The sequence below is a fragment of the Canis aureus genome, chromosome 8, assembly GCF_053574225.1.
Source record: "Canis aureus isolate CA01 chromosome 8, VMU_Caureus_v.1.0, whole genome shotgun sequence".
In the NCBI taxonomy this organism is placed as follows: domain Eukaryota; kingdom Metazoa; phylum Chordata; class Mammalia; order Carnivora; family Canidae; genus Canis; species Canis aureus.
The window spans coordinates 76,676,769-76,701,163 of NC_135618.1; the positions used below are offsets into that span (position 1 = coordinate 76,676,769).

The following is a 24,395-nucleotide window of genomic DNA, read 5'->3' on the forward strand; positions in this document are numbered from 1 at the left end:
TCCTTTATCTAGCTTCCCCCTACAACAACACAACAGATATTTTTTAAAACTCTTCTCTCTCTTACCCCATGGGAACCTGAAAACAAGCCATTTGAGATGCCTATACTGATTACAATCACGTGAGCTGGCTCCCCAAATCAATAGCTCTCTCTCAATTTCTTACACACACCATCCTGTTGACTGTTTCTCTGGAGAACTCTGACCAATACGTTATCCAAGAGAAAACAAGACTCTGCTTTGAAATTTTTTAAGAAGGCATATGATTTGTTTGAAGATCAATAATCAATATTAACTAAATCAATAATGAGTGTTGCTAGTCAGATACCAGATCTTGAAACTTAGTTCTTTACCAGTTTCATTGAATTTTCCAAACACTGATAAGAGACACTGCTTTATCCACACGAGAGAAAGTAATTTGTCAAAAAAAAAAAAGTGCTTGAGACTAGAAGATACAAATCTACAAATTTAAATATTAGCATCTTTGCAGATATACAAAAATAAGTTAGCACATACACAGATACACATGAATAGGCACAGGTCCACGTCCTTAGAAAATTATAAAGAATAAAATAAAGGTGTAATTATTGACTGATTATCCTTAATAAATTACTACTGATTAATCATTACTTGCATTACTTTTCTCGATTTCTCATAAGAAATAAGAAAAGCAATAAGAAAGACTGAAGTATAATAAGCAATATATTTCATCTTTGGCCCTCATTCCTGGCACAAAGCTCCTAAAACCCTTGGGATCTCCGGAGTGAAAGCCGTGTCTTTGGTCATTCATAAGGAACCCGTGTTGAACACACCTGAGCTAATGAGGTGATTAAGGGCCCTAAGCAGCCTCAGGATGGGGCTGGTCACCAGAGAAACCAAGTGATTAAAGGGTTGGAATTTTTCAACCACACCCATGGACCTCCTGGGAGAGGAAGGAGGGAGTACATATTAGGCTTTATAAAAACTCTTTCTTGAACAAGAGTTGATGAGCTTCTAGGCTGGTGAGTCCCTCCATGTGCCAGGAGGGTGATGCACTCCAGGGCCACTGGGACAGAAGCTCCTGTGCTTGCAGACTTTGCTCTAAGTTACCTCTTCACCTGGCCATCCACTGAATCCTCTGTAATACCCTTTATAGTAAACTGGTAAATGTAAACAGATGTTTCCCTGAGTTCTGTGAGCCACCCTAATAAATTACTCAAATCCGAACAGGAGGTAGTGAGAACCTCCAATTTATAACCAGTCAGTCAGCAGCACAGGTAACAGCCTAGACTTGAAACTGGGGTCTGATGTGGGGCAGTCTTACAGGACCTGTGGGGTCTGGCACTACCTCCAGATAGTGTTAGAACCCAATTATATTCATAGGACACCCAGCCAGTGTCTATTGAGAACCAAAGACCTGCTTGGTGTGAATTAAGTTTATTTAGTTCTTCCATCATGTGGAATACAAAAGTTGTCAATAAAAACTAAAAAGACCAAAATGTATACAATATTTCTACAAAGTTTTCACTTCCCTATACGAAAATTTGCCAGTAGGGACAAAATCCTGTCAAAGGGGCAATTCTTCTGCCAATTTAATTCATGCTAATTAGCATTCCTTTTTAGAGGGTAGATAAATACCTTTAAACTGCTTAATCATGTTCTGATGGTTTTCAATGGCTTCCTTTAAGATCATTTCAGGCTGGTCCATCTTCCACCGCCATTCGGTGCCCACCGGATTGGTGTGGTGTCTGAGAACAAGAGGTAAAAATTCTAGACTCTCTGTAGTAACATCTCTCAGCTAGTTAACTACTATGCAGTAGTAGTAAGATTATAAAATCATAGTAGTAAAACCATAAAGTCATAAAATCAGGGTTGGTTTCCCTAAGAGCTTATTTATAGTAGTATTTTCCAGTTTAACTCATGATATCTAGCAGAGAAGGTTATATGGAGAAGTGCTTGGCTAAGCTTGGGGTTTAATTAGAACAATGGAAATATGCAACTCTTTCTTCCAGTCACCCACTACTAGGCTAACAAGCAACCATTAATGACTAACAGAATATTTCTGGAAGGATTGCAAAATCACAGTAAATGACCCTCCCTGAGAGGCAGCACAGTAGGAATATCTAAAGCCTAGGAAGGATAAGGCATTGAGAAAATAACCCTTGTCAAACCAGCCCCAGCGCTACACTTAAGGTATCCTCTCATGGAATTTTAAGTCAGTGTACACTAAAGGTAAGTAAAGAAACAACAAATCTGGGATCCCTGGGTGGCGCAGCGGTTTGGCGCCTGCCTTTGGCTCGGGGCATGATCCTGGAGTCCTGGGATCGAGTCCCACGTCGGGCTCCCTGCATGGAGCCTGCTTCTCCCTCTGCCTGTGTCTCTGCCTCTCTCTCTGTGTGACTATCATAAAAAAATAAAAATTAAAAAAAAAAAAAGAAACAACAAATCTCAACTCAAGCACAACTCCTAACTCGATTAACCTGAACTCCAAAAAGAAAGGCCAAGCAGAAAGGTGTTCTGATTTCCAAACACACACACAAAAAAATAAGTCTGACTTTAAACAACAAAAAAAATGAGGGATATAAAAACCAAAACAAAAAACAAAAAAAAATTTCCAAAAGACAAAGCAATCACCTGAACCAAACTCTTTTGACACAAGTGTTGAAAGTATTTGACAGTGAATTTTAAAAACAGTGATATCTTTAAAAGATTTTATTTTATTTGTTTGAGAGAGAGAGAAGCAGACTCCCCACTGAACAGGGAGCCCAACGTCTGGCTCCATTTCAGGACCCCAGGATCATGACCTGAGCTGAAGGAAGAGGCTTAACTGACTGAGGCATCCCCTAAGGTGTCCCTAAAAACAGTGATTAATATGTTAAAAGCCCCAACAGAAAAGGTGGGTAATATGCAAGATCAGATGGATAAACTCAGCAGAGACAGAAATTATAATATACAATCAAAGAGAAATGCTAAATATGAAAAAACCGGCTTTTGACAGGTTCAACAGTAACTAGTAACAGCTGAGGAGAGAGTAAAAAAACTTGGAGATCAATGCAAAAAAGCCAACTAAAACAAAGAGTTTTATTTTTTAAGTGAAAAAAAAGGACACAGCATCCACGAGCTGTAGGACAACAGGAATAGGCCCAAAATACACATACTTGGAATCTCAGAAAGAAAGCAGAGATAACAAAGCAGATGAAATAGCAGAAAAATGATAGCTAACAATTTTTCACAGGTAATGAAAAACCACCACAGATCCAAGAAGCTAACAGAACCACCAGGACATTTTAAAAATGAAAAACAACCTAAAAATATCTTATCCAGGGAACCCCGGGTGGCGCAGTGGTTTAGCGCCTGCCTTTGGCCCAGGGTGCGATCCTGGAGGCCCGGGATCGAATCCCACGTCGGGCTCCCAGTGCATGGAGCCTGCTTCTCCCTCTGCCTATGTCTCTGCCTCTCTCTCTCTCTGTGTGTGACTATCATAGAAAAAAAAAAAATGTGTTAATATATATATAAAAAAAAAATAAGGTCATTTAGGGGGGCACCTGGGCGGCTCAGTGGTTGAGCATCTGCCTTTGGTTCAGATCACGATCCCGGGATCCTGGGATCAGGTCCTGCATCAGGCTCCCCGCAGGCCCCTCTGCCTAGGTCTCTGCTTCTATGTGTCTCTCATGAATTAAATTAAAAAAAAAAATTATGAAAAAAATATATATATCTTATCCAAATGATGAAAACTAAAGAAAATGAGAAAATCTTTTAAGTTAGAGAAAAAAAAGACACATTACATGAGAACAAAGATTAAAAATTACATCTGACAACTCATTAGAAAACAAGCCAGCTGAAACTATAATCACACCTGAGAAGTATGCTTAAAACAAAACTCATTGACAAAAATTCTATACCCAGTGCAAATATCTGTCAGAAATGGAAAATAAAGGCTTTTGCAGACAAAATCTGAGATTTCCTTCTCAGCAAACTTACAAGATACGTTAAAGGGAATTGCTCATTCTAAAGAAATATAGACAGAAACCTGAATCTATACAAAGAAATAATGAGCACTGGAAAGGGGGATAACGGGGTAATAATACTTGCTTTTACCTTTAATTTCTTTAAAAATAACTGACAGCATAAGTGAAAAAGCTTAATGATGTACTGTGTTTCCAACTTACGTAAAACTTATGCCAACAATACCCAAAAATGGTAAAAGAGAATAAGATATATACTGTCATAAAATACATATATTATTACACATGAAGTGATGTGTTATTTGAAGGTAGATTCTGGTTGAAAGATGTATACTGTAAAAAAAAAAAAGAAAGAAAGAAAGATGTATACTATAAACCCTAGGAGAATCTCTAAAATATTTTAAAGATATGTAAAGAATAAGCTGAGACCGAGCATAAAATAAAATCATTTAAAATAATTAACAGGGATCCCTGGGTGGCACAGCGGTTTGGCGCCTGCCTTTGGCCCAGGGCGCGATCCTGGAGACCCGGGATCGAGTCCCATGTCGGGCTCCTGGTGCATGGAGCCTGCTTCTCCCTCTGCCTGTGTCTCTGCCTCTCTCTCTCTGTGTGTGACTATCATAAATAAATAAAAATTAAAATAAAATAAAATAAAATAATTAACATGAGAGCAAGCAGAAAAATAAAAACACAGAGAAAACAGCAAGATGTAGATTTTAATCAAACCATACTAATATAAGTGGCTTTCAATATAAATGGCTTAAACACATAAGCTAAAAGATAGTATCAGGTTAACACACAAGACCCCCTACAAAAAAAATGGGATGCCTGAGTGGTTCTGTCAGTTAAGTGTCCTACTCTTGCTTTTGGCTCAGGTCATGACTCCGCATTGTGAGATTAAGTCCTATGTCAGGCTCTGTGCTCTACTTGGGGATTCTCTCCCTATGCTCCTCCCACCCCACCCCCAATAAATAAATAAATCTTAAAAACACATACACACACACACACACACACAGGAGGGGGGCGGAAGAGGGTAGTAGGTAGTGTGGCAGAGGGAGAAGGAGAGGCAGAATTTTAAGCAGGCTCCACCTCAGCATAGAGTCCCACCCAGGGCTCAATCTCACCACCCTGAGCCAAATCAAGAGTCAGACGCTTACCTGACTGAGCCATTTAGGCACCCCTAGACTCTGTATTTTAATGTATTGTTTAGGATTTTACAACCATGCTACTGAGAGACACCCATGCTACTGAGCAAAAGTGCACTACAATTTGTTTTTCATGCTGTACTTCTCTGGGGTTGATATCAAGGTTACACTAGTTTCTTAAATTAGTTTACAAGTATTCCCTTGTTCTTTGCTTTCTGGAGAATTCCTCTTCCTTGAATGCTTGCTAGAACTTACTTATAAAACCATCTAGGTCTGCTTTCTTTCTTTCTTTCTTTTTTTTTTTTTTTTTTTTTTTAAGGTCTTATTTATTTATTCATGAGAGACACACAGAGAGAGGCAGAGACACAGGCAGAAGGAGAAGCAGGCTCCCGGCAGGGAGCCCGATGTGGGACTCCAGGGTCACGCCCTGAGCCAAAAGGCAGATGCTTAAGCACTGAGCCACCCAGGCATCCCTAGTTTCTAACACTGGTTTGTAACTACCGATTCCATTACTATAGTGATTACAGAACTACTCACAATGACATTCTTCTTGAATTATTTTTGAAAATCTAAATTTAGGGGCACCTGGGTGGCTCAGTGGTTGAGCGTCTGCCTATGGCTCAGGTCATGATCCTGGGGTTCTGGGATGGAGTCCCGCATGGGGTTCCCCACAGGGAGCCTGCTTCTCCCTCTGCCTATGTCTCTGCCTTTCTCTCTTTCATGAATAAATAAAATATTTTTAAAAAGGAAAAAAAAATCTAAATTTGCAAGGAATTTAGAAATTGGGAATAAGCTAGTGATTTCCAGGGATTAGGAACAGGGAGGGCAAAGGAGTAGGTGTGGCTATCAAGTGCTAACAAGAAGGAACCTGTCGGTGATGGAAAAGGTGTGGTGATAGATCTGCAATTCTAAACAAATGATAAAAAGTGCAGACAGAACTACACACATACAGCCGCCACACAAATGAGTGCATTTAAAACATGAAATCTGAATAAACTCCATATATTTTTTAAATAAATAAATTTACAAGGATTTTGAGTTTTCCAACTTTTCAAATATTCATTAATTAACAAATCTTCATTAACAAATTAATTAAGAGATTACATCTTGGAGGCATCTATAATTATTATATCCTTTCATTAGTTAATACTGTTTATTCCCTCTCTCCTTTTTTGATCGTAGACACATAACTTTAGATAGAACTTCTACCAATCTCAATTGTATTTGATTGATAATATTGCCACACACTACACTACCCAATCACCATTTCTTTAAGATTTTGCTCTTGAAATTTGTTTATTTGCTACTTATCTTCTACCAGAACAAAAAGAATACATCAAAAAATTTAGAGGGATAGTTTAAGTTCATTTGCCTTAGAACAAACTATAAAGCATTCCAGATCAAAAGATTAAAAAATAAAAAAACAACAAAGTAAAAAGGTAATCTATGAAATGAGCAAAAATATTTACAAACTATATGTCAGATAAGAGGTTAAAATCTAAAATACATATAGAACCTCATTAACTCAATAGCAAATAATAATAATAATAATAATAATAATAACTCAATTTTAAAATGGGCAAAGGACATTTCTCCAAAGAAGACATACAAATAACCAACAGGTATATCAAAAGATGCTCAACCTCACTAATCATCAGGGAAATGCAAAGCAGAATCACATTAAGATATTACCTTATACTTATGGCCATCATCAGAAAATTAACAAAATAAAATAATATGTTGGCAAGCATATGAAGAAATTAGAACTCTTATGTACTATTAGAAATGCAAAATGGTGTAGCCACTATGCAAAGCAGTCTGGAAGTTTTTAAAAAATAATTAAAAAGAGAATACCATATGCTATAGCAATCCCACTTCTGTGTATTTTTCCAAAAGAATTAAAAACAGAATTTCAAAGAGGTATATCCACTCTTATGTTTATTATGGTATTATTAGCCAAGCTGTGTGTGTGAATAAGGAAAATGCAGTATATAAATAAAATGGCATATTATTCAGTCTTAAAAAAAGGAGGGATCCCTGGATGGTGCAGCAGTTTGGCACCTGCCTTTGGCCCAGGGCGCGATCCTGGAGACCCGGGATCGAATCCCACGTCGGGCTCCCGGTGCATGGAGCCTGCTTCTCCCTCTGCCTGTGTCTCTGCCTCGCTCTCTCTCTCTCTGTGTGACTATCATAAATAAATAAAAAATTAAAAAAAAAAAAGGAAATACTGCCATATAGATTAACCTGAGGGACATTATGCTAAAATGAAATAAGCTAGCCATAGAAGAATAAATACTGCATGATACCACTTATATGGGGTTTATAAAACAGTCAAACACACAAAGGCAGAAAATAGAATGGTAAGTTGCCAGGCGCAAGAGGAGGGAGAAATTGAGAATTGCTATTTAACAAATATAAAGTTTCAGTTATGTAAGTTCTAGAGAAGTTCTAGAGAGCTGCTAGACAACATTATAATGAACACTACCGTATTTGTACACTTAAAATTTTGTTAAGAGAGCAGATCTCATGTAAGGTGTTTTTACCACAGCAATAATAATAGTAACATATTACTTTGGAGCAAAATTATATTACAATCCTACTATATACAGAGAATGAAGAATTTTTTAATGGAAAATACACATATTAGTAATTAAAGACAAAGACCCTTTAAACATATTTCTTCCCTGCTTTCCAAACAATGATTCAATTTAGTGGATTAAAATTTGGTTCTAAATCTATATGCACTGATATGAAAAGATCTCTACAAAGTAGGAGCAAAAAAAAGCAAGATGAAGAATACCATAAAGCATCCTGCTACTTGTGTGTGTATATACAAAGACACACAAATCTATTCACACACATGTAGAATATCTCTGAAAACCTAAGTGACTGAAGACAAGAACAAAAAAAGGGCAATTTTCACAGTATAACCTATTATATATTTTGAATTTTCATTATATGCAAGGGAGACCTTTTGAAATACACTTAAAATATATTTTTAAATGTCTTTACTACTTAAGCAAAACTTTTTTATCAGCTTTATTGAAATATAATCACATACCATAACATTCCATTTAAAGCTGATAATCCAATAGCTTTAAAGTATATTCACAGAGTTGTGTATCCATTAATATAAATCAAAGTTAGAATATTTTTGTCACTCCCAAAAAGAAATCCTGCTCCTCTTAGCTATCACTCTTTTTTTTTTTTTTTTAATTTTTTATTTATTTATGATAGTCACAGAGAGAGAGAGAGAGAGGCAGGCAGAGACACAGGCAGAGGGAGGAGCAGGCTCCATGCACCGGGAGCCCGATGTGGGATTTGATCCCGGGTCTCCAGGATCGCGCCCTGGGCCAAAGGTAGGCGCTAAACCGCTGCGCCACCGAGGGATCCCCAGCTATCACTCTTCAATCCACACTTCCACCCCGGCCTTAAGCAACCACTGATCTACTTCCTGTCTCTACAGGTTTCTCTATTCAAGACATTTTATAGCCATATGATCATTCTATTCGTTTTTTTGTGACTAGCTTCTTCCACTTAGCATCATATTTTCAAGGTTCATCAGTGTTGTACTATGTATCACTATTTCATTCCTTTCATTTCCAAATAATATTCCATTCCATTGGGTGGACACATTTTGTTTATCCACTCATTAGTTCATGAATATTTCATTTATTCCCAATTTGGGAATATTATTACCTTTTCATGTGTTTATTGGAATTTGTATATCTTCTCTGGAGAACTCTGTTCAAATCCTTTGTCTATTTTTGTAATCAGGTTATTTGTTCAAAAGACCTATGATCTTAATTTGAAATTTCAAAGTATAAAATTTTCACTTACATAAACAGAAAACAGGAGACAAACTGGGCTATCTATATACTTAGCACTCAATAACTCCTTCTGAAAATTAACAGAATAATAATATTTTATCTATCTATAACCATCTGCTACCCATATTATCCAAATAAGGTTAGATAAACTCATTTGGGAAAACTCACATCTGCACATCATACTGCAGTCTAAAGCACTTTCACATGCACCATCTCGCCCAAGCAATTAAGCCTCAGAGCAACCTTGTAAGGAAGATATTACTGTTTTATTTTATAGTTAGGAAATAGGTTCAAAGGCTATTTTTAAGAATCTGTAAAATAGGGATCCCTGGGTGGCGCAGCGGTTTGGCGCCTGCCTTTGGCCCAGGGCGCGATCCTGGAGACCCGGGATCGAATCCCACATCGGGCTTCCGGTGCATGGAGCCTGCTTCTCCCTCTGCCTGTGTCTCTGCCTCTCTCTCTCTCTGTGACTATCATTAAAAAAAAAAAAAAAAAAGGAATCTGTAAAATAAAATAAAGATAAATAAAGCATTCGCACAAGCATTTAAATCCATTTTTTCTAGGCCTTTTCTAACGTGTATTAAATTATTTAAAATTGAAACAGAGGGATGCCTGAGTGGCTCAGTGGTTGAGCATCTGCCTTTGGCTCAGGGCGTGATCCCAGGGTCCTGGGATCGAGTCCCACATCGGGGTCCCTGCATGGAGCCTGCTTCTCCCTCTGCCTATGTCTCTGCCTCTCTCTCCGTGTCTCTCATGAATAAATAAAACCTTCAAAAAATAAATAAAATAAAATAAATAAAATAAAATAGAAACAGATGGTGAATTCTAATCTTAAAGTTAGTGTATTAGTACGTCTTTATCAGAAGCCACAGCAAGTGAAACCTCTCCATTTACTTTTATCTAAAATCTCATTAATGGGACGCCTGAGTGGTTCAGTGGCTGAGCGTCTGCCTTTGGCTCAGGTCATGATCCCAGGGTCCTGGGATTGAGTCCCACATTGGGCTCCCCACAGGAAGCTTGCTTCTCCCTCTGCCTGTGTCTCTGCCTCCCTTTCTATGTCTCTCATTAGTAAATAAACTCTTTAAAAATAAATAAATAAATCTCATTAATGAATTTATTAAGTATACCGCTTGCTTTTTTAAAAATTGGGTGGCTCAGTCAGTTAAGCGTCTGACTCTTAAGTTTGGCTGAGGTCATGCAGAGTCTGCTTGAGATTCTCTCTCCCTCTCCCTCTCTTGCTCATTCTCTCTCTGTCCGAAATAAACAAATAAATCTTCAGAACAATAAAAATAAAAAAACTGGGTAATTTTATCGCCTCAGAAACTAAAGGATCGTATTATTGTCTATAAACAGATGATACAGGTAAATTACCCACTAAATCCTGTTACTTCCCTTTAACCTTGACCTTCCAAAAAAAAAAAAAAACCCAACACATACACACTCTACTACTTATATCAAGAATCTTAGTGAAAGATTAGAAGAGATTGTAAAATGTGATGCAATGAGAACTATGGCACAAAACACCTGATTCTTTCTCCTATAAGATAAGTATTATATGATCCAAATATTGCAATCTACATATTTATACAGTTTTGTTTGGTTAATTTTCATCCTATGATATTTTAAGTTTCATAAGCACATACTCTATCACTCAAAAGGAGATGTACTATATCATTTGATTTCAATGCCATCACATTGCCTCAGTCCATTTGACTGAAAAAGCTCCTATGGACTACCGAACAAAGAACTTAGCCTCAGCACAACTGACACTTTGGACTGGATAATTCTTTGTTATACAGGCTTGTCCTGAGCATTACATAGTTTTAAAAGCATTGCTGACCTCTGCCCACTAGATGCCGGAAACACCTCCCTCAGTTTTAACAATTAAAAATGCTTCCAGACATTGTCAAACGACCAAGGTTTACCCACAGAGTGAAAAATAGCAATTTTGCCTCAGATGAGAACCACTGATTTAACAAGATGTCCAAAGACTTACTTTTCAGGTTTTTTTTTTTTTTTTAACTATATCCCTGAATAACCAGAAAAGGGAATACGTGTATTCCCTTTAAGAGGAGATGATGAGAATTCAATATGAGACGATGGTATAATGGCTATATATTTTTTAAAGGTCTTATTTTTTATATTATCTGTCAACTGAAGTATGTGTACAGACAGAACACTATCATGGCTGGCTGGATCTGCATAAAAATAGTGAGGACTGGGTAGATAAATGGAACATGACTGGCTTTGTGTTAATAAAATGTACACAAAGGTTCATTATACTATTTATCTATATTCAAAAAACTCTGTAACCAAAGTTTTTAAAAAAGCAATTCCTCACAAATTGCAACAGATAAATAAACAATCTGCTGCTGCCTGCTGCAAAGAATTACAGTTCAAGAAAACAACAGTTAGCTGAATGCCTGTAAAGAAACACTAGGAGACAGAGTTCTGAATGAGTCAAAGCACAGAAAGCACTCACATTACACCAGAGAATAAAAAAAAAGCCTAAAGCATGCCCAGGACAGAATGAATGCTAAGAAAACCCTGAGAAGACACTAAACTTTCACCTACAACTGATTTTCAGGCTCAGCACAAATAGGAAGTGAAAGCAAAGGCAGAGTTGTCATTAGCCTGGCCAAGCTTTGAAGGAATGCCTAAACAAAGAGTCAATCTGCAAAGACTAAGGGAGGGCTTTTATGCCTCTTTTTTCCTTTGGCTCCTTGTGCTCAAGAAAATCTCTATGAACACGTTCCCTGACCACTAAAACACAGGCTTCACAGATAATGCACAAAACAGAATAGTCTCTACAAAAATGGTCTAGAAAACTCACTGAGCAAACAAACAACTAGAACCCAGAGCAAGCAACAAAAACAAACAAAAAAATGGGAAGAATCTGTTTTTCAGAGTTAGCACATCATAATATCCAAAATGTGCAGTTTTCAATAAAACATTCCAAAGCATATGAAGAAACAAGAAAAGCATGGCCCATTCATAGGAGAAATTAATGAAAACTGTCCATGAAGAAACACAAACATCACACTTACTAGAAAAATACTAAGTAACTGTCTTAAACATTCTCAAAGACCTGAAGGAAACCAGGAAAAATGCGTCAACAAATACAGAATATCAATTATGAGATATAAATGATAAAAAGAAACCAGAAACAAGTTCTAGAAATAAAAAGTATACTAACTGAAATGAAAAGTTCAGCAGAGGGTTGCAACAGCAGATTGAGCAGGCTTTGAGAAGAATCAGTAAACTTGAAGATATGTCAATCATTCAGTCTGAGGAGCAGGAAAAGAAAAAGTGTGAAGAGCACATACCCTTATGGACCGGTGCGACAGTATCAAGAATACCAATATACATTTAATGGAAGTCCCAGAAGGAAAGGGGGAGAGAGGGGCAGAAAGAATACATAAAGAAATAATGGTTAAAAACTTCCCAAACTAGATAAAACATGAATTTACACATCCAACTAGCTCAATACACTCAAGCAGAATAAATTCAAAGAGATCCATACCAAGACACATTATAATCAAACCGCTGAAAGACCAGAGATTCGAGAATCTTGAAGGAAGCAAGAGAAGATATTCATCACATACAAGGGATCCTCAGTAAGATTAACAGCCAGCTTCTCAGCAGAAACCAAGAGGCAATGGGACAGCATACAACGCTAAAAGGAAAAACAATGTCAACCAAGAATTCCATATCTGGCAAAACTATTCTTCAAAACTGAAGGTAATATTAAGACATTTCCAGATGAAGCAAAGCTGAAGGAGTTCATCACTAGTAGATCCGCACTACAAGAAATGCTAAAGGAAGTCCTTTAAGCAGAAATGAAGGGACAACTAGGTAGATTCACACCAAAGAAATACAGAACCACATAAAGGTTATTACATAGGCAAATACAAAAAAAGTCTGTATTACTCAACTTTTTGGATTCTAGCACCTTTTTTTCCTATACAACTTAAAAGACAAATGTACAGAACAATAATCATAAATCTATATTAATGAGTGCAACAATGCATAAAGTTGCAATTTGTGACACCACCACAAAGGAGATGGAATGAAGTTTTGTATGAGCAAAGTTTTTGAATACTGTGGAACCAAAGGTGGTATTTGTTCAAAATGAAGTCAATCCTCATTATTTGCTGATTCCATATCTGTAAAATTACCTACTGCTAAAATTTATCTGTAATCCCAAAATCAATACTTAACATTACTATCTGTCATTCACATTCAGAGCAGCAAAAAAATTTGAGTCGTCCAATACACACATTCCCAAATGAAGTCAAACAAGACAATGTTCTCTTTGCCTTCTTGTTTAAGCTCTCATACTGAAAATAAGTATTCTCTCAGTGGTCAATTTAATGTCCCGTTTTTTGCATTTTGTGCTTTTTTGTTAGTGATATTGCTATTTAAAATAGTTCCCAAGCACTGGGGCTAAAAGTGCTGTGTAGTGCTCTTAAGCACAAGAAGACTGATGTGCCTTGCAGGGAAAATATGTGTGTCAGATAAGCTTCATTCCAGCATGAATTATAATGCTGTTCCTTAAGTTCAATGTTAATGAATCAACAGTATATATAAATTAAGGCACCTTTACACAGGAACACACATAAAAACAAAGTTATGTACTGATCAGATGGCAAATACCTTGTGACAAGAGGATTGCAAGGACCTAATCCTTTATTTCCCCCTAAAAGCCACAGTTTAGTATTTGCTAATGCAGCCCTCATGCAACTTCACAGAACTTAATTACCACAGATTAGGAAAATTAAATGTAGGGATGCCTGGGTGGCTCAGTGGTTGAGTGTCTGCCTTTGGCTCAGGTCGTGATCCCAGAGTCCCAGGATCGAGTCCCACATCAGGCTTTCTACATGGAGCCTGCTTCTCCCTCTGCCTATGTCTCTGTCTCTCTCTCTGTGTGTCTCTCATGAATAAATAAATAAAATTTTAAAAAAATTAAATATAGGATGTTGTAAATTTAAGAGGTTAATTTTAATCCTCAGAGGAATAACCACTAAGAAAATAACAAAAGATGTACAGAAAGGGAAACAATAATGGAGTGAAATTGTACACAACAAAAAAACAAACACAAAAGAAGGCAGTAATAAAGTGTGCAACATAAAAGATGTAAAGCTTATAGAAACAAAGAACAAAATATGAAGGGATTAAATTATCTAAATTAAAAGCCAGAGATTGGCAGAATGGATTTTTTTTAAAATCCACGAATATGCTGCCTACAAGAGATTCACTTTAGATCCAAAGACACAAAAAGAAGTGAAAGGAAGAAAAATGATATTTAATACAAATAGTAACCAATAGAGAGCTAAAGTAGCTTACTAATATGTAACACAAAATCGACTTTAAGTGAAAAACTGTTAGAAAAGACAAAAACAATATATATTTATAAACAAGTCAATCCATCAAGATGTTAACAATTATAAGCATATACACACTTAGTAACAGTGCCAAAATATATGAAGCAAAAAGCTATAAGCTAAGGAGAAAAATATAGTCCTATATTAATAATTATAAAATTCAAAAACCACCTTTTAAATAACAGACAGAACAATTAGGTAGAAGAACAATAAAGAAATAATGCATTTGAACAATATGGTAAACCAATAATACCTATTTACATATACAAAACAATACACCCAAAAAACATCAATATACACATTTTTTCCAAGTGTGTATAGAACATTTTCTAGGATGTACCCTATGTTAGGCCAGAAAACAAGTGTCAATAAATTTTAAAAGATTTAAATTACACAAAATATTTTCTTCAACCACAACGGAATAAAAGCAGAAATGAAGAACAGAAAGAAAACTGAAAAACTAACCAATATGTGGAAAATAACACTTTTAAACAACCAGTAGTAGATCAAAGAAGAAAATACAGAGAAACTACAAAATATTTAGAGATGAATGGAATGTAGCTAAAACAGTGCTCAGGAAGAAATTTATAGCTGTAAACACATTTTTAAAAAAATCAATAACCTAACTATACACCATAAAATAGAAGAAAAAGAGAAGCAAACTATGCTTAAGGCAACAAAAAGGATATAATAAAGATCAGAATAGAAAGAACTGAAACTTGAGAATAGAAAAACATTAGAGAAAAATCAATGAACCCAAAAGTTGGTTCTTGCAAAAATCAACAACACTGACAAACCTTTATGTAGATTAAGAAAAAAAAAAGAAAACTCAAATTAATAAACTCAGAAATGAAACATAATACATTACTACCAATCTTACAGAAATAAAGGATTACGAAAATACTATCAACTGTATGCTAACAAATTAGATAAACTAGATGAAATGAACAAATTCCTAGAAACATACAAATTCCCAAAACTGACTCAAGTAGAAATGGAAAGTCTTAACTAACTTATAAGTAATTGAATCAGTAATCAAAAACCTTGCTACAAAGAAAAGCCCAAAAACAGGTTTCCCTGGTGAATTCCTCTAATCATTTAAAGAATTAACACCAATTCTTCCCACACTTTTCCAAAACATTAAAAAAGAGAACACTTCCTAATTAATTCTATGAGATTAGCATTATCCTGATGCCAAAGCCAGACTAGTCCATCCTAAGATAAATTTAACTCTAACAAAGGCATCTTAGTCTGCAACTCTACAGTCCTTTCCAAATACATATAATTAGGGTTGAAGTTATTATGTTGTAGATGATGAGGGCCAGGCTGGGCTTCTTACTCTACAAGAAAAAGGTTATAAATAAGCACAAAAGGAATACTAGAATGAGCTTTATGATGCTGACAGTAATTGAAAATATCAGTAAAAACTCATGGTTTTGTATTTTAATATACAGATATACATATATTTTCTACTTCTATCTGCTGAGAGGGCCCGAAAGCACTAACACCCCAGTAGAAACGAGCATTTCAAACATCCAAATTTTGGAACCTAAATATCATTCTTCAATAAGAAGAACAAAAGTTCCTTAGAAAGTGGTTGACTCCAAAGCTAGGCAGAGAAAACACAGATGAACCAGAACCTCTTCTGGAATCAGATAACTCACAAGTGTTTCAAATGAAAGAAAAGACACAGAAGCCAACCCAACAGAGCTCCAAATGGCCAAAGCTAGAAAAATGTGAGCAATAAAGTAAATAATAATTGTATTGGATTAGAACCAAAGGAATAAATATTCTTCTTTTTTAAGATTTTATTTATTTATTCATGAGAATACACAGAGAGGAGAGAGGGGCAGAGACACAGGCAGAGGGAGAAGCAGGCTCCATGCAGGAAGCCTGATGTGGGACTCAATCCGGGGTCTCCAGGATCACACCCTGGGCTGCAGGAGGCGCTAAACCACCGAGCCACGGGGGCTGCCCAGGAATAAATATTCTTGAGCCCAAATCAATATAATAATAAATTTAAAATGAAGACAAATTATTTTTCCTTACAAAAGAATTCCAATTATTAATTGTAAAAAAAAAAATCAGTGGAACAACATAGTAGTAATTTGATGCAGGCAAAATTCACCAATGAATGAAAAATTTAGTGGGCAAATGCTTAAAGAGAAACAGCATATTTGCATAGACTGGAAGCATCTTCCCAAAATACTGATTAATTACAAAGGGAAAAAAATGTTAAGGTGTAACTTTACACTTGAAAGCCTGGCAGACATTACCTTAATCAAACAGTAAGACAGCAATTGCACTGTTGGGGATTTACCCCAAAGATTCAGATGCAATGAAACGCCGGACACCTGCACCCCGATGTTTATAGCAGAATGTCCACAATAGCCAAACTGTGGAAGGAGCCTCGGTGTCCATCGAAAGATGAATTGATAAAGAAGATGTGGTTCATGTATACAATGGAATATTACTCAGCCATTAGAAATGACAAATACCCACCATTTGCTTCAACGTGGATGGAACTGGAGGGTATTATGCTGAGTGAAGTAAGTCAATCGGAGAAGGACAAACAGTGTATGTTCTCATTCATTTGGGGAATATAAATAATAGTGAAAGGGAATATAAGGGAAGGGAGAAGAAATGTGTGGGAAATATCAGAAAGGGAGACAGAACATAAAGACTCCTAACTCTGGGAAACGAACTAGGGGTGGTGGAAGGGGAGGAGGGCGGGGGGTGGGGGTGAGTGGGTGACAGGCACTGAGGGGGACACTTGACGGGATGAGCACTGGATGTTATTCTGTATGTTGGTAAATTGAACACCAATAAAAAATTAATTTATTTAAAAAAAAGGAAATTAAAATTGATTCCTTTATTTGCATACAAAAAAAAAATCAAATGGTAAGATTAACACCACCAGCAACTGGATATACTGATGTCATGTATCGCTTAATAGGACCTGCTGGGAAGGTCACCTCACTTCTATGGTAGTCTTCCCAAAATCCGTAACTTTACTCTAACCATGAGAAAGCATTAGACAAAATATTTGATGAGTACTCTTCAAAGATGTCAAGGTCATGAAAAATAAGGACTGAAGAACTATGGCAGACTAGAGAAAACTAAAGAGATGTAACAACTAAATGGGATATGGGAGCCATAACTGCATCCTGAAAGAAAAAGGATATTAGTGGGAAAACTGATGAAATTCAAAGTTTCCAGTTTAATTAATAGCACTGCATCAATGTTAATTTCTTTTCAATAATTTCTGATAATTGTGTTAATAATTGTTCCATAGTTAAGTAAAGTCTTACTTAACATTAGGGAAAGGGATGGGGATCCCTCGGTGGCTCAGCGGTTCAGCACCTGCCTTTGGCCCAGGGTGTGATCCTGGAGTCCCGGGATCGAGTCCCGTGTCAGGTTCCCGGCATGGAGCCTGCTTCTCCCTCTGTCTGTGTCTCTGCGCCCCTCTCTCTCTCTCTATCATGAATAAATAAATAAAATCTTAAAAAAAAAAAAAAAAAAAAACATTAGGGAAAGGGACACCTGGGTGGCTCTGTGGTTGAGCATCTGCCTTTGGCTCAGGGCGTGATCCCTGTATGGGGATTGAGTCTGCATCGGGCTCCCTGTGGGAAGCCTATTTCTGCCTCTGCCTGTGTCTCTGGCCCCCCCCCCTCTCTCTCTGTGACTCTAATAAATAAGTAAAATCTTCAAAAAAAATACATTAGGGAAAGTTAGGTGAAAAGTATACAGAAACTCTACTATCTTTGTAACTCTTTTATATATCCAGAATTATTTCAAAACAAAAATTTTATGCTTATAAGGTTTTAATGATAGAGCAAGATAAAAAACAGAAAGTAGAGAGTGATTTCAACCATGTTTTTGAAAAAAAAACTAAGACTAAGGGAAGAAAAAGAAAAGAAAGCATATACTCCAAAGCATTAACAATGCTTTGCCTAGATTCTGGAATTACAGATAGTTGTTTCTCTTTATACGTTTTGGTGTTTCTGTTTCTATAACAAGCATGAATTACTTTTATGATCAATGATATAAAACCATTAAAAAAAGAATTCTAGCTCTTGTACCAATATGATGGATAAATGAAGATATAGCATTAAGATATGGCAAGTATTAAATCATTTTGGTTGCTGAAGGGTGAAATACTGAGAATCTAAAATGGAATTAGGCATACAAATCGATACAGTGAGTTAGATAAAGAAGAGCTTTTCAGCCTGAGTCACTGGATTGCTAAAGGTGCCATTACCAAATTAGGAAAAAATGGTTCACAGAGTATCCCACTGTGGACAAACTGGGCTTAAAGTACCTGTGGATCATCTGAGGGAATATATCCAACAGGCAATTGCAAACAGAGGATGAAAACTCAGAAGGGACACTAGGGCCAGAGATATGAGAATATGAAGGTGTTTGAGGCACCTGGGCAGCTCAGTCGGTTAACCACCCAACTCTTGATTTTGGCTCAAGTCAAGATCTCAGGGTTGTGAGACCAAGCTTTGCATCCAGTCTGCACTAAGTATGGAGCCTGCTTAAGATTCTCTCTCTCCCTCTCCCTCTGCCCCTCCCCGACACCCCATACCTGCTCCCCAACTAATGAGTTCTGTCTCTGAAAAAAACAAAACAAAGAATATAAAGGTGTCAAACTACAGATATTTAATGAAGTCACAAAGATGCTTTACTTCTCCTGCCATTATAACATAGAGCAATAAAAGAAAGCAAAAGACAAAATCAGAGAGAATTCATCATGCAAAGAATGAGCCAAAGAGCTAAAGGGGAAGTTAAAAAGTAACTGTCAAAGGACTCAAAGAAAACACTAGAAGACTGGTATGTCTCATAAGGAGTTAATACTCAAAATATATAAAGACCTCATAACTCAACACTAGAAAGCAAATAATCTGATTTAAAATGGGCAAAGGACTTGAATAGACATTTTTCAAAAGACATAAAGACGACCAATAGACACATGAAAAGATGTTCAAAACCACCAATCATCAAGGAAATGCAAATGAAAACCACAATGAGATATCACCTAATACCTGTCAGAATAGTTAAAACTAAAGACAAGAAATAACAAGTATGGTCAAGGATATGGAGAAAAAGAACCACTTGTGCACAGTTAATGGGAATATAAATTGGTACAGGCACTATGGAAAACAGTACAGAGGCTACTCAAAAAATTATAAATAGAATTACCATATGATCCAATAATTCCACTACTGGGTATTTACCCAAAGAAAACAAAAAGATATATGTACCCTTGTTTATTGCAACATTATTTACAATAACCATGATATGGAAGCAGCCCAAGTGCCCACTAACAGGTGAATGGATCAAGAAGATGAGGTACATAAGGACAATGGAATATTACTCAGCCATAAAAGAATGAGACATTGCCATACGCAACAACTCAGATGAACCTAGAGGGTGTTATGCTACATGAAATAAGGCAAAGACAAATACATGTGATTTCACTTATATTTGTAATCTAAAAACAAATGAATAAACAAAGAAACAAACAAAAAGAATCAGCACTATACAGAGAACTGATGGTTACCAGAAGGGGAGAGGGATGGGAATGGGCAATATGAGTGAAGGGGAGTGAGATACCCTGGCTTCCATTTACAGAAAGAATAAGTCATCACAAGAATAAAAGGTTCATAATAGGGAATACAGTAAGTGTATTATAGTAGCGTTGTATGGTAATAGATGAAAGCTACACTTGTAGTGAGCACAGCATAAGGCATAAATTTGTTGAATCACTATGTTGCACAGCTGAAACTACCATGTATGTCAACTATATTCAAACAAAAAAAATAATTTTAAAAAAATTAACTAATCAAAATCTATGGAATGTAGCTAAAGAATTACTCAGATGAAAATTTCTGATTAAAGACTTACAGAAGGGGCAGCCCCGGTGGCACAGCGGTTTAGCGCCGCCTGCAGCCCGGGGTGTGATCCTGGAGACCCAGGATCGAGTCCCACATCAGGCTTCCTGCATGGAGCCTGCTTCTCCCTCTGCCTGTGTCTCTGCCTCTCTCTTTGCTCTCTCTGAATGAATAAATAAATAAATCTTAAAAAAAAAAAAAGACTTACAGAAGACCAAATAGTAAAGAGTTAACAGTCTAATTTAAGTTGAAGAAAAACAGAGGGAAAAAAATAGTAGTAGATTATTGAACAAAGAAGCAAAGATATAATGCAGAGGATTCATGAAACTAAAATCTATGTCTTCAAAAGACAAAAAATTGGCAAACCCCTGATAAAATCAGTGGAGTAAATACAACCAATACATAAATATATTAGGAATGAAAGGGGGAATTAATTACAGAAATAGCAGAGCTTTAAATAAATTTGAGTGCAAGGCTGAACAGAAATTGATTATAATAGATGGTTACATATTTGGTTACCACAGCCATTCATTTTTACTTACCGCCAACAGAAGACACATTTATTTGCACAAGCCAAGCTTGGGGTAGTTTCCATGCAACGATGGCTTTCGATGCCATAGAACGTATGTTTATAACAACCTCCTCTCCCTCGGAGCATTGACTGTGAAAGTAAAAAAAACAAATAATAATCTGAATAAAATCCTCAAGGCAAGAAAACAAAACACCAAGGCATCATTTTTAAGAAAAAATATCTGCATTTCATAATCATAAATACCCCTACTGATATCTCCCTGATACAGAAAATTAACATTATAGTGTTTTGATACAGCTTTGGGTTTTGATGGTGCTTTAAGTCTTCTAAAATCCAATGAAATAAACCTATGATTCATTAACTCTGAAAGCTCTATAGAGAAGACCACTGACGCTTTTAGTTTCAAATCCATTTAACTGCCTCAAATAATATCAGTACAATAAGATATAATACTATTAGATTAGAGTAGGGAATAGGGATAGATAGGGATAGATAAGACAAGCTCCTAGAAGAGGGGAGCAGCCCTCAGTCGACAGGGTATGTCTGTTTTGAATAAGAAAGGGTGGGTAAGAGAATGCGTTCTGGAACATATTCTATGTCAACTGAATGGCAGAACTTGAACATACTGAGACTTGCTGATGGAACAAGCAGCATGAGTGTAAGAAATAGATTTTTCCCAAAAAGGACACTATTTAATATGTGAGTGTTTTACCCATGCTGAATGTAGTAAGAACAAATAATTTGAAGAAATAGTACAGATCAACTTAGGGTTGGAATCATAAAACAGTACCAAGCTTTTCGAGATCTCATCTGAAAGATTCATCTAGAAACTCTGCAAGATAGGCTTGATTTCAGTAAAAGTGAAATCTGGGGGAGGGGAGAGGAGGCAAATAAGGTTATGGTGACTTGGCTCATATTAATGGAGGAAAGGGGAAGGGCTAAGAAGGAGATACATTCAAAGGCATTCCCCACTGGAGGGGCAAAACAAAGTCATCCAAGATAACGGACATGTTGACTCATCTCAGTTGCAACTGAAATATGAGGGGATTAACAACAGGAACAAACAAGGAGATACAAGAAGCCTGTGTGTGTGTGTGTGTGTGTGTAAAATATATTAGTGTGCTAACATTATGCTATCCATAATAAAGGAAAATTACAAAAAATTTACCAGCTTGATTACTATGTTGGTTGATCACAAAGTCTTATTTTTTGTCCTGATAAAAAGGGTTCCCCTGTCCATCTCACTTGATATTTGCATTAAGAAAAATAAGAAGTAAAGAAAAAATATTGTTCAAGGGAACTACAAATTCTCTCCCAAGTTCCCAATAAGATATCCACAAGGCAAATAAAACATTCAAATCTTGCAAACAGCACTAAAAACAAAAAATAAAAGCTCACTAAATGCCACTAAATATCATGGCAATAGAAAAACAAAGTTGAACCCGAAAATCTCATTGTTTACTGAGAAGGTAATATACCTCAAGCACACTGTGTGCCAAATGTACAATGATGAATAAGACAGAGCCCCCAACCATGATCTAGTATGAGGAAATTGCAAGTAAACAGGCAAAATGTGCAATACTATTATGATAGGGTGTTTGAATCAATTAAGAAAGATTCTTTTGCAAGCAACAGAAACTGACTCTGACTAAACAGAAAAAGGATTTATTGAAAGGACTCCACAGCTCACAGAATCTTTAGAAAGGCAGGAATGAAGGAAGGCTGGCAGCAGGACCACCTTCAATCTCTCAGAAGCCATCTACTGTAGATGCCACCACTCTCTGGATACCATCGCCAGCACCACTCCTGGAAAGGAGATGCTGCCACCATGAGCTCAAGAATGAGGTCTCCATGTCCCAGATCCTTTCATCACTCACTCCATACTCAAAGTCTTGGGCAAAAATAATAACCATCCTAAATGATACTGTTATACGCATGCTGCCAGGACATGGTTCCAAGAAAAGGTATCTCTGTTCCTCAGCTTCTATAGCAGGCAGTGGGCCCTTGTGCTAAAGGAAGCTAATTTAACAGAGAATTCCCCCAAACACAAAAAGGCTCAGATGCTGGGCAAGCAGAGAAAAGACAAATGTCCACCATGGTGTTACGGGAGCCCATGAGATAGGTGACTGACCCAGCCAGCCTTGCAGGACCAGTGAGAACTTCCCAGAGGTGTGCTGTCCAAACTGAACACTGAAGGGCTAAAATGATGAAGGGAGAGGGATGGGAGAAGAGGGATGACATGTTTCTCTTTTAAAAACTTTTTTTCCTGAAAGTTTTATAGTTTTACTTTAGTTCACTTTAGTTCATCGATTTTCAGTTAATTTTTATGTAAGATGTGAAGTTAAAAAAAAAAATCTTTGTGTTTGTATGTGTGAATGTACTTCCGGTGTGTGCAGTCTGGTGGTGGTGATGGTGATGGTGGTGGTGATGGTAGTGGGTGGTAGCAGTGATATTCTACCGCTGGATGTCTAATTACCCCAGCACCATTTGTTGGCAAGGTTACCTGTCCTCCAAGGAATTGCTTTTGCACCTTTGTAAAAAAAAAAATCAGGTAGGCATGTTTGTGTGCTTATTTCTAGGACCTCTATTCTGTTCTACTGGTCTATGAGTCTGATCCATCTCTCCACCAGTACCACGCTGTCTTGATTACTATAGCATTAGAGTAAGCTATATAAGCTACAGTATCAGAGTATATGACTCCTCCCATTTTATTCTCCCTAAACATTATTTAAGCTATTTTAAGGCTAGTGCCATTCCTTATAAATTTCAGAATAAGCTTGTCTATTTCTACAAAAACCTTACTAGTATTTTAGTAGTAACTGCATTAAACCTACAGATCAATTTGGGGAAAACTAACAATTTACCATATTATGTCTTTCAATCCATCAACATTTACTTAGATTTACATTTAGACTTTCATTTACATTTACACTCACCTAAATTTTCATTGATTTCTGATTCGTTATCTTTCCTCATTTCTAACATAAGCATTTAATTGCTTTAAATTTCCCTCTGAGGGACACCTGAGTGGCTTAGTGATTGAGCGTCTGCCTTTGACTCAGGTGTGATCACAGGGTCCTGTGATCGAGTCCCACATCAGGCTCCCTGCAGGGAGCCTGTCTCTCCTTTCTGTGTCTCCCATGAATAAATAAATAAAATCTTGAAAAAAAATTCTCTCTGAGCACTGAGCTACATCCCATATACAGTTTGTTTTATTTTTATTGTCATTCGGTTGTATGTATTTTTTTCATTTCCTGAGACTTCTTTGACCCAGGGCTTATTTAGAAATGCATTGTTTAATTTCTATATAGAGATTTTCCTTTTGTTTTCATTATTAGTTTCTAGTTTGATTCCATTATGGTCAGAGAACAACAGTAGGATTTCAATTCCTGTAAATTCACTGAGCTTTATTCTATGGTCTAGGATGGTCTGTCTTGGTCAATGTTCCATAGGCACTTGAAAACATATGTATTCTGCTGTTGCTGGGTGGTAAGTTCTCTATTTGTCAACTAGATCCTATTAGTTAACTGTGTTGCTCAGATTTTCTATAGTCTCATGATTTTCAGTCAAGTAGGTAAAAGAGAGTTTCAAAGTCCCCAACTAAAGGGGTGCCTGGGTGGCCAAGCATCCAACTCTTGGTTTCAGCTTAGGTCATGATCTTAGAGT

General features: G+C 36.7%; 1 protein-coding gene across 6 annotated transcripts in view; it reads right to left on the reverse strand.

The window, feature by feature from the left end:
- LOC144319764 (S-adenosyl-L-methionine-dependent tRNA 4-demethylwyosine synthase TYW1) overlaps nt 1-24,395 on the reverse strand; it is a 239,890-nt gene that overhangs the window by 141,305 nt on the left and 74,190 nt on the right. For all 6 annotated transcript variants that reach the window (XR_013385495.1, XM_077908336.1, XM_077908332.1 and 3 more), the window contains 2 exons: nt 20,740-20,858; nt 1,615-1,724 (listed from right to left, as the gene is read on the reverse strand). Coding sequence is in view for 5 of the 6 variants with exons in the window: in XM_077908336.1 (XP_077764462.1) it covers nt 1,615-1,724; nt 20,740-20,858 (229 nt within the window). In the remaining variant the exon portion in view is untranslated. The remainder of the gene's footprint in view (nt 1-1,614; nt 1,725-20,739; nt 20,859-24,395) is intronic.